This window comes from Eulemur rufifrons, chromosome 15 (genome assembly GCF_041146395.1).
Source record: "Eulemur rufifrons isolate Redbay chromosome 15, OSU_ERuf_1, whole genome shotgun sequence".
In the NCBI taxonomy this organism is placed as follows: Eukaryota; Metazoa; Chordata; class Mammalia; order Primates; family Lemuridae; genus Eulemur; species Eulemur rufifrons.
Window position 1 is genome coordinate 83,634,764 of NC_090997.1, and position 15,733 is coordinate 83,650,496.

The following is a 15,733-nucleotide window of genomic DNA, read 5'->3' on the forward strand; positions in this document are numbered from 1 at the left end:
ATTGTTAAATTTTTTATAGTATCTTATCTAATAAAGCACCATAATTTTTTTTTTACACATTCTCCTATTACTGAATACAGTTGGCCTTCCGTTGGCCCTCTGTATCCATGGGTTCTGCATCTGTGGATTCAATCAACTACAGACGAAAAATATTTGGGAAAAAAACAATAAAAAATTACAATAAAAATAATATAAATTAAAAATACAGTATGACAACTATTTACATAGCATTTATATTGTATTAGGTATTATAAAAAATTTAGAGATGAATTAAAGTATACAGGAGGATGTGCACAGGTTATTTACAAATACTATGTCATTTTGTATAAGCGACTTGAACATCCATGGATTTTGGTATCTGCAGAGGATAGCATGGATACCAAGAGATGACTATATTTACAATATTTTCTATTTTCCCTTATTATAGGTCATGCATGAATAAGTACTTTCACAGCTGACTTTGTTTCTTAGCATAATTCTTATTTTGGATTTAATTCCCTAGAGTGGGGTAGATGGCTCAAAGGGTGAACGTTTTAATGATGATGATGATAATGATGAGTATGACATTTGTATTGCAGTTTACAGTTTTTAGGATGCTTTCACATACCTTATCTTATTCGATCATTTAAAATAAATGAATTTGAAAAATTTTAAATGCAGGTCTGTATATACAAAGGAGAAAATTATTTAAAAAAGTATTTCCTCAATTATATAATCTCAAAATGGAAGGTTTTCCTAAATATGACAGGAAAGGAAAAAATCTCAGAAAGATTTGTAACATGGAATCAATGAATGAGCCTTCAGAGATGCTGTGGACTACTGAAGTTACATACAGAAATACGAGTGTGTGTATGTAAATGTGTCTGAGAAGCAGACCTATAACTTTATCAGATTATCCATCAAAGGATTACATGAGTCAGAAAAGGTTAAGAACTGTCAACATTCTTATGGATCAATGAACATATTTTGCTACATGAACATTTTTTTTTTTAATTTCAGCATATCACGGGGGTACAAATGTTTACGTTACCTATAGTGCCTTTGCCCCACCCAAGTCGGAGTTTCAAGTGTGTCTATCCCCCAGACAGTACACATTGCACCCATTAGGCGGCTATATGAACATTTAAAAAGTCTTCGTTAAAATAAAAACACTACCACAATACTACAATAAAAATTAAAAAGCAAATGACAGGTAATAGGAACTTCCATCTCTGACCAAAATGGACTAAAAGGGACCAGATATATACCCTTCTACTTGAAACTATCAAAAATTGGACAAAATATATAAAAGAAAACAATAAAACTGCCCATTTTTGTAGATATGATTGCCTATGCAGAGCTAAACTAGAGTACAGTAAGTGAAGCACATAGGGAACAACACTAAAGAAGACATTCGCTCTCAGGTCCTGGCCTCATAACCACGTATAAAATCTAAATGGAATCTAAAAAGCAAGGCAACTAGAATCAACTTTAGCAAGGTTGCAGGATATCAGATCATACAAAAATTATCTCTATGTCTACATATAAGTAATAAAGAATCAGAAATTGAAATTAAAAACATATATACCATTTACTATGGCATAAAAAATATGACATACTTTGGGGAAAAAAAATCTGATAAAAGATATGAAAGACCTGTACACTGAAAACTAAAAACATTGCTGAGATAAACTGAAGAAGCACCTAAGAAATATATTGTGTTCATGGACTAGAATATTCAATATTAGTAAAACACTAATTCTCTGTACTCAGTTTAATACCACTCAAGTGATCTGCAGATTCAGTGCAATCCCATCCAAAATTCCAGCATTTATTTTTGGAGAAATTGTCAAATAAATTCTAAAATTTACATGGAAACATAAATTACTTAGAATAGCAAAAACAACTTTGAAAAAGAACAAAGATAATTAATACAACCTGACTTCAAGTCTTATAAAGTTACAGTAAGCAACACAGTTTGCTACTTGTGTGAAGATAAACAAATATATCAGTGGAACATAATGGAGAGCCCAGCATGTCTAGAAAAGGTATAAAGAAAATTTAGTGAAGAAAGGACAGTCTTTTCAACAAATGGTGCCAGAATAGTTAGATATTCATATGTGAATAAAATGCACTTTGACCCATTCTTCACACCATGTACAAAAAGTAACTCAAAATGAACCACAGACCAAAAAGTAAAACCTAAAACTATAAAACTTTAGAAGGAAACACAGATCACTTCTGTGGGCCTGTACTAGTTAAAGATTTCTTAGATATAACACTAAAAACCATGAAAGAACAACTTGATAATTTGGACTTCATGAAAATTTCAAACTTCTGTTCTTCACACTGTTAAAACAATTAGAAGACAAGCCAACAACTGGGGGAAAGTATCTGCAAATCATATGCCTGATGGAATACTTGCATAGGGAAAACATAAAGAACTTTCAAAAACTCAATAATTGGAAAACAGGCCAACTTCAAAAATAGGCAAAAGATTTGAACAGGTACTTCACTGAAGAAGCTATATAGATGGCAAATAAGCATGCAAAAAAGGTGCTCACCATCATTAGGGAAAAGTGAATTAAAACTATAATAAAATAGTACAGCATATCTATTAGAATGGCTAAAATTAGAAAGACTGGCCATTTCAAATTTGGCAAGGATATGAAAATACTGAAGCATTCACACACTACTGCTGGGAATGTTAAATAGCATAATCACTTTAGAAAACAGTCTGGCAGCTTTTTAAGAAGTTAAACATACATCTACAATACGATCCAGCCCTTCTACTCTTAGGAATTTACCCAAGAGAAATGAAAGCATATGTCCATACAAAGACTTGTGGGTGAATATTCAGAGCAACTATATTTGTGATAGCTAAAAACTATATACAATCCAAATGTCCCTCAGCAGGTAAACAGACAAACTATGCTATACCCATACAATGAAACAACACTCAGCAATAAAAAGAGCTATTGATGAACTATTGATAAATGCTAAAACTCAGATTTATCTTAAAGTGGTGATGAGTGAAAGAAGCCAGACAAACAAGAGTACATGGTATATACTCTTTCATTTATATATATAATTTTGGAAAGTGTAAACTAATTCATAGTGGTTGTGTGGGGTGAGGGGAAGGTAGGGAGAGAATACAAAGGGGCACAAAGTAAATTTTGGGGATGATGGACATGTTCATTTTCTTGATTGAGGCAATGGCCTCAAAGTGTATAAATGTGTAAACTAATCAGAGTGTCCATTTAAATAGGTACACTTTACTGTATGCCAATTATACTCAATAAAGCTATTCAAAAAAAAAGCAAATGACACAATGGTAATAAAAGGGGTAATTATTTTTAATATGCAAAGAGTCCTCATTAAAAATAAAAAATTCAACAGAAAATGGGTAAAGAACCATTACAGAAAATTCACAAAAGAACTGTGATCAATTAAAAAATATTTAACCTCACTAAAAATTAAAGAAGGAATTAAAATGCAAATTAGAAGATATTTTTTCCAAAGGAACAAATTAAATAAGGGTATCGAGGTGTATACTGAAGTACTGTTTAAAATGTTGAAAAGCATATATCAGTATAATTGTGCAACAGTTCTTTAAATAAACTATGGTGTATTCATTTAACAAAAGGGAATTCAGTCACCAAAATTATGTACAGAATAGTTATTAATTAGAAGAAAAAATATTTTATGAACAATATAGTGAGTATACAAAGGGGTAACCACTTTTTTTTATCAACCTTGGTTTTACCCACCATGAGTTTGAGATAGAGCACATAAAAAATTTTAGGCCTTTGATCTTTATATTCATATACTATTTCATTCAGGCATTACAAATGAAGAACTGCTCAATAATTTGTGCTTTCTCCCTGCAGACCTTGATGGTGGTGAGTACCAGAGGACATTATTGAGGGAGAAGTCCTGCTTACAATATACCCTTTTGGTGATGCACATTCCTCAATATCAATTACTGTTCTTACTGGAAGGGCAGCCATTTCTCTGTAGATTTTTGTGCATTTGACTACTATTTTTCAGTACACATTTTGAACTTTTTCCCAGAAAAATCAGGCATTTATTTTATACTCAAATATTCAAAAACTGCTTAAAGAACAAGAGAAACTTTAGAACTATAAAAGAAAATAAAAGTGTTCCGTGGACTGGAATTTAGAAGGTTTAACATTAGCAGATGGGTTTCAGGAATGAACGAATCAACAAATGTACATTGTGTTTCATGACATTTGTCTTATCTGCTTCTTTAAAAGTTGTCCTTTCAACATTCAATTGTTATTTGCTGCTATGAACGGAAAGCAAAGCTAGGTATAACTATTTAATGGCATTTTCTGACTTCTTACATTTTCTCTGAGGTGTACTTGCTAACCATGATTTCACTTTAACCCAAGTGAGTAAGTATGCAACATAGAAAGCCCAGAAGAATATACACCAGCAGCAGCTGCATAGGTTAGGAAGATTGTAGTGTTTGACACCCTATTCTTTTTGTCAAACTGTATTTTCTAAGTATTATGACATGATAAAGATGTATTATTTTTCTTTCTTAAAAAAGAAATTATTTTGACTGGTAAAAAAATAACAAAAGGCACAGCCTAAAAATTCATACATTTCTTTTTCCAGGTAATAAAATGCCTTTCAGAAAGTATCAAAATGGCCTAAATGGAAGCAGATAACAAAAATGAGCCCAAACAATTATGAATACTTGTTTATGTCATCTAAAGGGAATTTTCTTTACAAAAGACTGGTATTCAAGAAGTCAAATTCAATATTCTACTCTCTTAGCACCTCTGCTTTCTATGAAGGCAGCTAAAAAAATCTGCAGAAATAGTCACAAGGACCTAGTTTCTCAGAGACCAGAAACAGAAGCTGCTTACAAGTTCTTGTGCTCATGCCCCTCCGCAACCCTCCCCAAATACACACATCAATCTATTTGTATCATACCACACAGATGATTTTGCTGTAAAATAGGTTATAATAGATGACTTCTGATATTCCTTCAAGCTCTATGCTTTTAACATTTCAGAGATTTCTAAAATACTTACACCACAGGCCATGGTTAGAATATGATGTTCCAATTAAATAACTATTTCTTCACTTCATCATTACTTTTCTTTGTGCTAATTTAACTTTGCATGTTTAAAATTTACTTCTGTCCTCACCTCATATATTTAAAATTCAGAATTTCTATAGTCTCATTCCCATCCTTTCATCACTTTTTGAGGAGTTATCATGTACCACACACTAGAGCAGGCTTTGGGAAAACAAAGACATTGTCCTTCTTGGGGTTTCAACCTTTTGGAGGTGAACAATCATTGCAAGGTACTAAATAGTATAGTACAGGAATGGACAAGATGCTGCGAGCACACGATAACAACCATATTTGCTTAAAAAATGTTATATCCATAAAAATGCTTCTAAATTTACTTTTAATAGGCTATAATTTGGGATTCTGAATTTTACAGAATTAAACAAATTCTTAAAATATTTTTATAATTGACAATCCTTTGATTTACATAAGCTCAGTGCTTTTATATATGTTCCTGACTTAAACAATTATAAAAAATAACGTGGTTTTCTGAGGAGATTTTTATCTTAATAGGAGGAAGAATGGAGGAAACAAGATATTTTAATCCATTGCCCTTTACTTTTGGGCAAATACAAGGCTTGCTATTATTAAAATCTATGTGTACTTATGTTACTGACTTTATAATAAAGTACAACTGAAATCACAACATATTCTTTCTCATACATTATATCAGGAGTAAGATTTCCCTTTGATTCAACATTTAACTCCTGCGTTCAAGATTTGTGCTGTTACTATTAATATATATGATCATCTTACTGAATACTTAATTCTTTTATTTATAAACTATTATATTTCCAATTATAAGGATTCCTGTAAGACAGCAGTTCTACTTCTCTAGTTTCCCAGCATTTAGCAGTTATACAGCACCTTCCTTCTCTTTCTGTAATGAATGTTCAAGGGCTTAAAATGTTTTTTTTTAATTGTATTTTACCTGGCCTGACTTATTCCTCCTTCAGCTCATCTTAAGATACTGAGGAGATGGATCCAAGAAGTAACACTTCAATTCTGATGGCATAGGTATGTTTCAGGTCCTATTAATAATTCTCTATTTTCTTGACATATTTTAAATGTTACATAGAACTTAGGGGTGCTACTAATAAAACTATTCAAAAGCTGTATGAGAATGTATAGCAGATTCAAGTCTCATAGTCAACCGAATATGAGAACATCTACCATCATTTGACAATTCTGTTAGTTGGACATCAAAATACAATAAACTATCTGCAAGTCGTGTAGTACATGCCATTTTCCTCTTGATTTCCTGATCCATTATCAATCATCACACATCATGCTATTCAATGGAATGTGTGTGATGCATGCATTGCTACAGAAGATAGCTAGGATTTCCCTACTGCAGCCTAGTTCATGAACTCTAATATAGATATAACTCTGAGATATTGAGGTTTAGGTTCCAGACCACCACAATAAAGCAAATAATGCAATAAAGTGAGTTACATAATTTTTTTTTATTTCTCGGTGCATATAAAAGTTATGTTTATACTACACTGTAGTCTATTAAGTATACAATAGCATTATGCCTAAAAATATAAAGTACATACCTTAATTAAAAAATACTTTATTGTTTCAAAAAAAGCTAATGATCTAAGCCTTAGGCCCATTGTAATCTTTTTGCTAGAGGAGAGCCTTGCCTCAATATTGATGGCTGTTGACTGAACAGGGTGGTGGCTGCTGAAGGTTGGGGTGACTGGAAATTTCTTTAAAAAACACACTAATGAAGTTTGTTGCACTGACTGACTCTTCTTTCATGAAAGATTTCTCTGTAGCATGTAACGCTGTTTGATAGCATTTTGCCCACAGTAGAGCTTCTTTCAAAATTGGAGTCAGCTGTCTCAAACCCTGCTGCTGATTTATCAATTAAGTTTATCTAATATTCTAAATCCTTTGTTGTCATTTCAACAATGTTCACAGCATCTTCACCAGGAGTATCTCAAGAAACCACTCAATCTCAAGAAACCACTTTCTTTGCTCATCCATAAAAAGAGACTCCTTATCCATTAAAGTTTGATCATGAGATTGCAGCAATTCAGTTCATCTTCAGGCTCCACTTGTAATTCTAGGTCTCTTACTATTTCTACCGTATCTGCAGTTGCTTCCTCCACTGAATTCTTGAAGCCCTCAAAATCATTTCTAAGGGTTAGAATCAACTGCTTCCAAACTCCTGTTAATGTTGATAACCTCCTTCCATGAACCATAAACATTCTTAGGAGGCATCTAGAATGGTGAATCCTTTCCAGAAGGTTTTCAATTTACTTTTCCATCAGAGGAATCACTATCTATGACAGCTATAGCCTTATGAAAGGTATTTCTTAAGATTTGAAAGTCAAAATTACTCCTTGATCCATAGGTTGCAGAATACATGTTGTGTTAGTAGGCATGAAAGCAACATTAATCTCCTTATACATCTCCATCAGAGCTCTTGGGTGACTAAGTGCACTGTCCATCAGCAGTAATATTTTGAAAGGAATCTTTCTTTCTGAACAGTAGTTCTCGGTAGTGGACTCTTAATACCCAGTAAACCATACTGTAAACAGATGTGCTGTCATCCAGGCTTTGTTGTTCCATTTATAGAGCACAGGCAGAATACATTAAGCATAATTCTTAAGGGCCCTAGTATTTTCAGAATGGTAAATGAGCACTGGCCTCAATGTAATGTCACCAGCAGCATTAGCCCCTGATAAGAGAATCAGACTGTCTTTTGAAACTAGGTATTGACTTCTCTCTAGTTATGAAAGTCCTAGATAGCACTTCTTCCAACGTAAGTCTGTTTTGTCTTCATTGAAAATCTGTTGTTTAGTCTAGCCACCTTCATCAATTACCCTACCTAGATCTTCTGGATAACCTGATGCAGCCTGTAACCAGCACTCGCTGCTTAGCCTTGTACATTTATGTTATAGGGATGACTTCTTTCCTTAAAACTCATGAGCCAACCTCTGTTAGCTTCCAACTTTTCTTCTACAGCTTCCTCACTTCTCTCAACCTTCACAGAATTGAAAAAAATCAGAGGCCCTACTCTGAATTAGGCTTTGGCTTAAGGGAATGTTGTGGCTGGTTTGATCCATCCAGACCACTAAAACTCTCCACTTCAGCAATAAAGCTGTTTTGCTTTCTCCTCCCAGCCCCCACTGTTTGTTTTCTTATTCATGTGTTCACTGGGGTAACACTTTTAACTTCCTTAAAGAACTTTCCTTTGCATTCAAAACTTGGCTAAGAGGCACAAGAGGTCTAACTGGGCCTATCTTGGCTTTCAACATGCCTTCCTCACTAAGCTTAATCATTTCTAGCTTTTGATTTAAAGTAAGAGTCATGCGACTCTTTCTTTCACTCGAACACTTACAGGCCATTGTGGCCTAATTTCAATATTGCCACATCTCAGGGAATAGGGAGGCCCAAACAGAGGGAGAGAAATGAGGGAACAGCCAGTGGCGAGGCAGTCAGAACACACTCAACATTTATTAAGTTCACTGTCTTATATGGGCACAGAGATATGAAGTGGGCACATACTGTTGGAGAAATGGAGATGACAGACTTGCTTGATGCAGGGTTGCCATAAACCTTCAATTTATTTAAAAAAAAACAAACCAGTATTTGTGAAGTGCAATAAAGCGAAGCACAAGAAAACAAGGTATGTCTGTATCTACGCTTCATGTCTCACTTTAGAGTTTCATTTTATCCTTTGACAAAAATACTGAGATAAAACAGAGTAGGTATTATTTTTTTACAGGTGAAAAAACAATTGCAGAAAAGATAAATTATATGACCAGTGTCAAACTGAGAGTGATACCATTTTGTCTAGAACTCCAGTGCTCTAAATGTTACTCCAGTGTTTCCTACCACACTCTTGTCTATTTTGCATCATACCATTCTTCCTTCATGGTGCACTTTAAAAGGCACAAATGTAAGCATTTTAAAAAATGCCTGAATGAGGAAGTCAGGGAACTGGTTTATGCTCAAAATCATCAAGTTGACTAAGTTTTCTGTATGTCCTTTGAATGACATAAACTTTCAAACAAAAGTATCCATAGTGTGAAGAATATAAAAATAGATACTTCAGGATATGACCAAGAAATAGGTAGTTTCAGCATGTCTTAAAATGTGGCATTTGTATCTCTTAATTTCTCCTACTAGGCTAAAAATAAATATCTAAAACCTTACCCTACAATTAGTTATATTTGTTACAGCATAATCTCATACAAGTATGATAATTATAACATCTGAATTTGCTTTTAAATCATTCATCATCAGTATTACAAGAAAATCATTAAATTAAAATATGTAAAACTGTGGGTATTAAATTTATTTTGACTAGACATTATCTTATTCCAAAAATACTATAAAAGTAGTTACATTAAAATATAATGCTACATTCTTAAAAAAATTCATATTTTGAACTCTATATTCTCAATAGAATATAACAGCTTAGTACATCATAATTATAAGTCACCTCCCAAATTTTTAAAGGAGTGAACTATTAGTAATAATACGAGAAAAGCAAATTTCCTTTCTTAAGGGGTTCTCCTAAATATTGAAATTGAAAACTAACAACACATTTCATTGTAGGAATATTTAACTACTTTCTTAATTTAAGTCACTTCATAATACAGGAAATGCAAAGACTAAATAAGTAGCTGTGACAGACAATGCATTAAAAACATGGGCTTTGAAGTCACACAGCCTGGAATCAAATGGTGCCTTTACCACCAACTGTGTTACTTCAGGAAAATTACTTCATTTTCCCTGTACTTCAGTTTCATAATCTGCAAAATGAGGATAATAATGGTACTCAACTCAAAGGGTTTTAGGATTGTATGAGGCAATATATGTAAAATGCCCATAAGAATGGCAGACACATAGTAAATTCTTAATAAATGGTAGCTACTACTGCCCTTGTTATTAGCTCCAAATTTACTGATAACTATCATTAAATATTTTTATAAAATTTAAGAAAAAAATGCTATTCCACAGGATTTATAATTGTTAAAACATTTACTGCACATTAGTGATATGCTAAGTACTATGTTAGATCTATGGCATTATAAATACTATAGGCTTTTAGTCAATGAGCAAGTTATATAACAAAATTTTATAGGAATCTAAAGACACATGTTGCCCTGAACTCTGGGGTAATGTATGCCACAATGTAAACAAATAAGGTTATCAACAATGACAATGCAGGTAATCATCAATGAATATGAATTGTATTAATAAAATCTTGTCAAAAGTAGAAATTACATTTTAGTTTAACTCAACTTCTTCCAGAGGTTTAATCAACTACTTAGGAAGTCCAAAGGATTAGAAAAAGAGCATGGTAATCTGAGTCTGATTCCTGGGTTTCATAGCCCAGTTCAACTTGGCACTTAATAGGTGCTCAATAAAGATTTGTCTTGCCCAAGACACTATGACTAAAAAGCACTCCAGAGTTAATACTGGCTCAGAGGAGACAATGCCACCTAGTGAAAAATTAGGCTCATTACCTACCAGCTAATGCTGAGACCTTCCCAAATTAGACTTGACCTTACTTAAAATACTATTAATACATGCATATTCATTATGTGTCAGTATTCAGGCTAGGTACTGATAAGAAAAACAAGCCTCCACCTTTGCTTCCTACAAAGTATAGAAAATACAAAGAAAGCACACACTCTACAAGAGAAGCATAGAGAAAATGATATTGTAAGGAAAAAAAGGTTTGATTATTAGACACTGAAAAGCTAGTATTTCAAGAAATCTGCTGAAGAGGCAATTCAGTGTAGCAAATAAGAGCCTGATGCCGAGAACAGACTGTATTGATTCAAGCCCTGGCTCCTGTAAAATGGGGTTAATAATAACCCCTATGGCACAAGATTATTGTGAAAACTTAAACAAACATATGTAAGGTGCTTTACAAAGCACCAGGAACACAGAAACTGCCATGTAAGTATTAACTATAATTATTATTAACTGTAGAACAGCATCCTAGTGACTGATTCATAAAAATACTGATTTATTACAAAACATTAAGAGCAAAAGTCTAGCTTCATAAATTTAATTCAGTAGAATCCGTTTCTCTGACTAGTACTCTGTTATTATGGGAATCCTAAAAGTACATTATTTGTGGTACTCTGTGACTAAATTTTGTATTACTAGATGATTAACCCTTTCAACATCAGGCAAATAAAACTGCCTTCTGAAAGTAAAAATCATATTTCTTACCAAAAAAAGCATAAAGTCAGTAGAATGAAAGAACCAAAAGACCACAACCTGAACATATGCTTAACCGGGAAAGATGCTTGCTGTCTCTTCACAGATTTTGCTACAACTGAAAGATAGATGATACATTTAGCTACCACTGTGGTCTCATTTGCAGCTTATTTAACTTATTGAAAAAAAGCTTGCTCCATTTTCCTTGAAAATTATAAGAAGCTCTGATAAACACTACTTAAAAAGCACTTAACTATTCTGTATCTTTTCAATTTCGTATCATTAAAAAGTTTATACTAAACCACATGTAAACTTTATTTTCAGTTAAGAAAGTTTGGGCAAAATATTCCTGTATTAAAAATATAAAGTATAAGACAAAACTATTATAGGTCATTATAAATATAATTTTCAATGAAAAATTTAAAGACTATTTGACTTGATGATTCTGGCTAATATTTAATGGATATAATATTGTAGAATCTAAAACAACTTTTCATTTTCTTATGGATCTATACCATTCACAAGAACTCTGCCAAATCTTGGATGGCTTGAGATTACTTAACTTCTTCCTAAGCTTCCTCTTTTTAAAAATAGGCAGCAAAGAGTTAGGAAAATGTGTTGAAACATTTTGAGTTTTAATTTGTTTGTAAAGGTGTGTCTACGCATCGAAAATTGTGTTCTTAATATACTGCCCAAAATAATTTTAATTTCATGTGGCTATTATTTGAATATCTTAATTTCTAAAATGCTCATGGAAATCCTTCCTCCTCCACATTAAGATAGTGTGAATATTAACATTATGTTCTTAATTTTACGCATTTATTTTCTAATAAATTAACCTGGAAAGGCACACACCTTAATAAATAAAAGGAAAAGGCTGACCAACAGAGTGGGAAAAAACCCTTTTTTCAATTCCATCCCAGTTAGAGATGCTTTTCAGCATATTAAAACATAGGTTCTTATAAAGTCAAGTGTATACTGGCTGGATGAGCATGATAACAACCCATTTTATCTTTTGTTTGCTTTAAATATAGTGCTTGTCAATTTACAAAGCACTTTCACAGTCACTGTGTCTCACAGTATCCTCACAAACAACTCTCTTAGGTAGGACAGGTACTAGTACTGTAGTACCTTTCAACAGATAAGAAAATGGAGCTTCAGGAAGGCAAGAAGCTGGTACAAGGTCACTTTAGTAACAGAATGCAGCCTAAAATCCACGTTTTTGTACTCCTGAAACACTTTGCTCTTTCTACTATGCTTCTAAAATGGACTTCTATGACTATAACCTAAACACCAAATTAGCAAACCTAAGTATCCTGGGCTAGTAGTCTAAGGATAAAATCTTCCATCATCAACAACAACAAAAAATAAATAAACTGAAGAAAAAAGAGTAGAACTTTAATATGTATTTGTAGTGAAAATTTCAAAAGTGTCCAAAGCAAACTAGAAATTGAATGAAGACTATTATGAAACCTCTTAAGAGTCTGAGGAAATAACTGTGCTGCCTATTTCCTGTATAACAGTTTCAAATATAAAATACTTAGGTATAACTCTCTTGGTTTGTGTGAAAATTTAAGAGTGGGTACAAAGAATTGTTTCAGGATACATGTGACAACTATACATCAGATTTGGACACTGGACGATTTGAGAAATTCGTTTCTTTTCCTATAATCAGGCAGTGTTTACTTTCGCTAACATTTGCTTGTAATAGTAAATGGTACTGTGTTGCTTAACAATTCCACCATTAGTAATAGTGTTCTATAACTTGAATATGTGTTGCAGAAATTATTTCTTCTCTGTAAAGTTCTTTAAAAATAAGATGACTCTTGACTTTATGCATTATTTTCTAATATAAATCACCTAGAAAGGCATAATATAATCCATACTATGATAAGAACTTTAGGTTTATAACTTAACGCAATTGTCTAATAACTTAGCACTTACCACAACCATTAAAAAATTCAATCTGTAATAAAATTAGTGGACATAATTTTTCATATTTCATTAAAATACTTTCTCCATATAGTTCTACATTAATGTTATCTATATACATATTTGTATATTTATGCATTTATGATATCTATGTCTATACGTGTTAGACATTCTAGCTTATCAAAAACAGTGAATGACACAAAACATTCTAAGCAAATCTAAGAAACTAATAAAGACCTTTTATTTTTGTACAAGAATTGATATATGAAGAAAATGCAACTGCAATTTTGAGAATGACAGCACTATTAGTATAATGTAGAACAACAAAATCCTAATTTCAAGATAGAAGTTAAGGAAATATATGAAAAACACCATAGATCATTATTAGAATTCCACACTATTCCTGAAAAATGTATCCAAAGTTTTATTTCCTTATTATTTCTCAAAACCATAGGATTGTATAATTTTAGAGCTGAAAAAGACATTGGATTTCTAATTCCAGATCTTGTTTTTATTGACATTTGATTTTTTTTTGACTATTTTTTGTTAAACTCTCAGAACTACAACTTACTAAAACTACACGTTTTAGTAAGAAAAAAAACAGAATAAAAAATTAACTTGATATTCAACTGAAAACATTAAAGATCTATATTTCATAAGTGTTCTTCACCTTTTAAATTTAGTTAACAATTCCCAATAATTTTTAGATAAATTTTACGTATTTCAGTTGATTTACAAAGAAAGTGGTGGCTACCTTTCTGTAATTGCAACATAAGGGCACAGCCATTATGTGTACTTGTGCTAACATTTAAATTCCATACTAGTTAGGTAGAAAAATAAAACATTATAGCATTTATACATAATACAATCTATTTAATCTGTTTGGCTCTTACAGTATATTCAAGAGAGTTTTGTTAATACAAAAGATGACAGATTTCACAGAGCTTATGATTCCTGGTTCAGTCTAAATATAAAGGTTATTCTAAATATTCTTTACTTACCAAGCAGTGGACTTACCATGGAAATCATAAATATACAGAAGAATTGGCTCATTCTGCCCAAATGCACAAAATGCAACCATATTTTCAAATGGATGATAAGAAATATCTCGAATGGGTGACTTGAATGGCAGGTCAGAATACATGGCTACTTGTTCTCCTAAAAAAAAAAAACAGAGAGATTCAATAATCTGTACCATATTATCAAATATTTATCATTATAAAATTATTCTGTAACTTACTAGAAAATATGTATAGTAACAATGAAGCTCATATTATTTACATGGAAATCTCAAGTATTTATAAATGTTTGAGTAGCATTATATTAAATGATTATCATTATTTTGTATTCTCTTAGCCCTCCTCTTTCAACTTCTCAATCCAACCTCTTCGATGAGGTTTTAAAGGCACAAAATAAAGAGAAAGTGCCTGGGGAACCTGCAGCCTTGGGGCCACATGTGGCCTTCCAGATCCTTGAGTGCAGCCTTTTGACTGAATCCAAATTTTACAGAAAAAATCCTTTTAATAAACGGCTTTGTTCTGTGAAATTTGGATTTGGTTGAGGGGCCACACTTGGGGATCTGGAGGGCCACATGTGGCCTTGAGGCCGCAGGTTCCCCACCGAAGTCTGAGATCTGACAGAGCTAAGCAAACACCAACTAACAGAAACTCTGGGCAGAATCAGGGGAGGAATTACAGGACGGTAAAACTGAAGAAACTCTCTAGTTTGGGGATTTTTGGTGAGGGATTAACTTTTCAATTTTTTTTTCCCAGAAGCTATTTGAGGTATCAACTGCTTTAAAGATACCTATGACTATGGCTAAAAGATGCCTAAAGCAGAAGTATGTGGAACCCAGGAAAAATCAGTCAAAAAAGCCAAAAAGCAAGGAATCTACATCCATTTATTGAAAGCGAAGAGTAACTTAATGCTTCAAAATTGATACTAAAGTATCAAAACATGGTACAGGAAAAAAAAAAAAAACACCCACAACTAAGTTAGCTCACCAGTCAAAATGCTCAAAGAAAAGAACAAGAGAATAAACAAGGCAAAATCAAATACTGTTCATTAAAGAAATTTTGAAGTACATTTTGTGAAATTCTCTCAATTTCTGGTTAAAAAAATGTTCATGAAGTTTCAGCTTTTCTTTTGAAAAGCAAAGGTGAGGCACAGTGAACTTCCCAATGTAATAATTTATTTTATTAGAAAAAAATTGAATTACAATAATTTAGGTAAACTGCTATTTAAGTCTCAGACACCAAAAACTTTCACAGGAATGTTTTTGTTACTAAAGAAAATATATTGTAGATGTTTAACCATTTGTTTACCTAGTTGAATTCCAAATTTAGCTTATAACATTTGTATTTTGCATTTCAATCCTCATTAAATACTTCTCTAACATCAGCAATATCTCATTATAGGCAAGGAAGGAATAAATCTTCAATTATAATGTGAAATTCTAAATCCATGAAGATATTAAAACAAGAAAGAACAACATTTAACATAAGTTTAGACTAC

General features: G+C 32.5%; 1 protein-coding gene across 1 annotated transcript in view; it reads right to left on the reverse strand.

Moving 5' to 3' along the window:
* AHI1 (Abelson helper integration site 1) overlaps positions 1 to 15,733 on the reverse strand; it is a 97,126-nt gene that overhangs the window by 19,827 nt on the left and 61,566 nt on the right. The window contains exon 17 of the mRNA XM_069487742.1: positions 14,237 to 14,377. Within this exon, the coding sequence (XP_069343843.1) occupies positions 14,237 to 14,377 (141 nt within the window). The remainder of the gene's footprint in view (positions 1 to 14,236; positions 14,378 to 15,733) is intronic.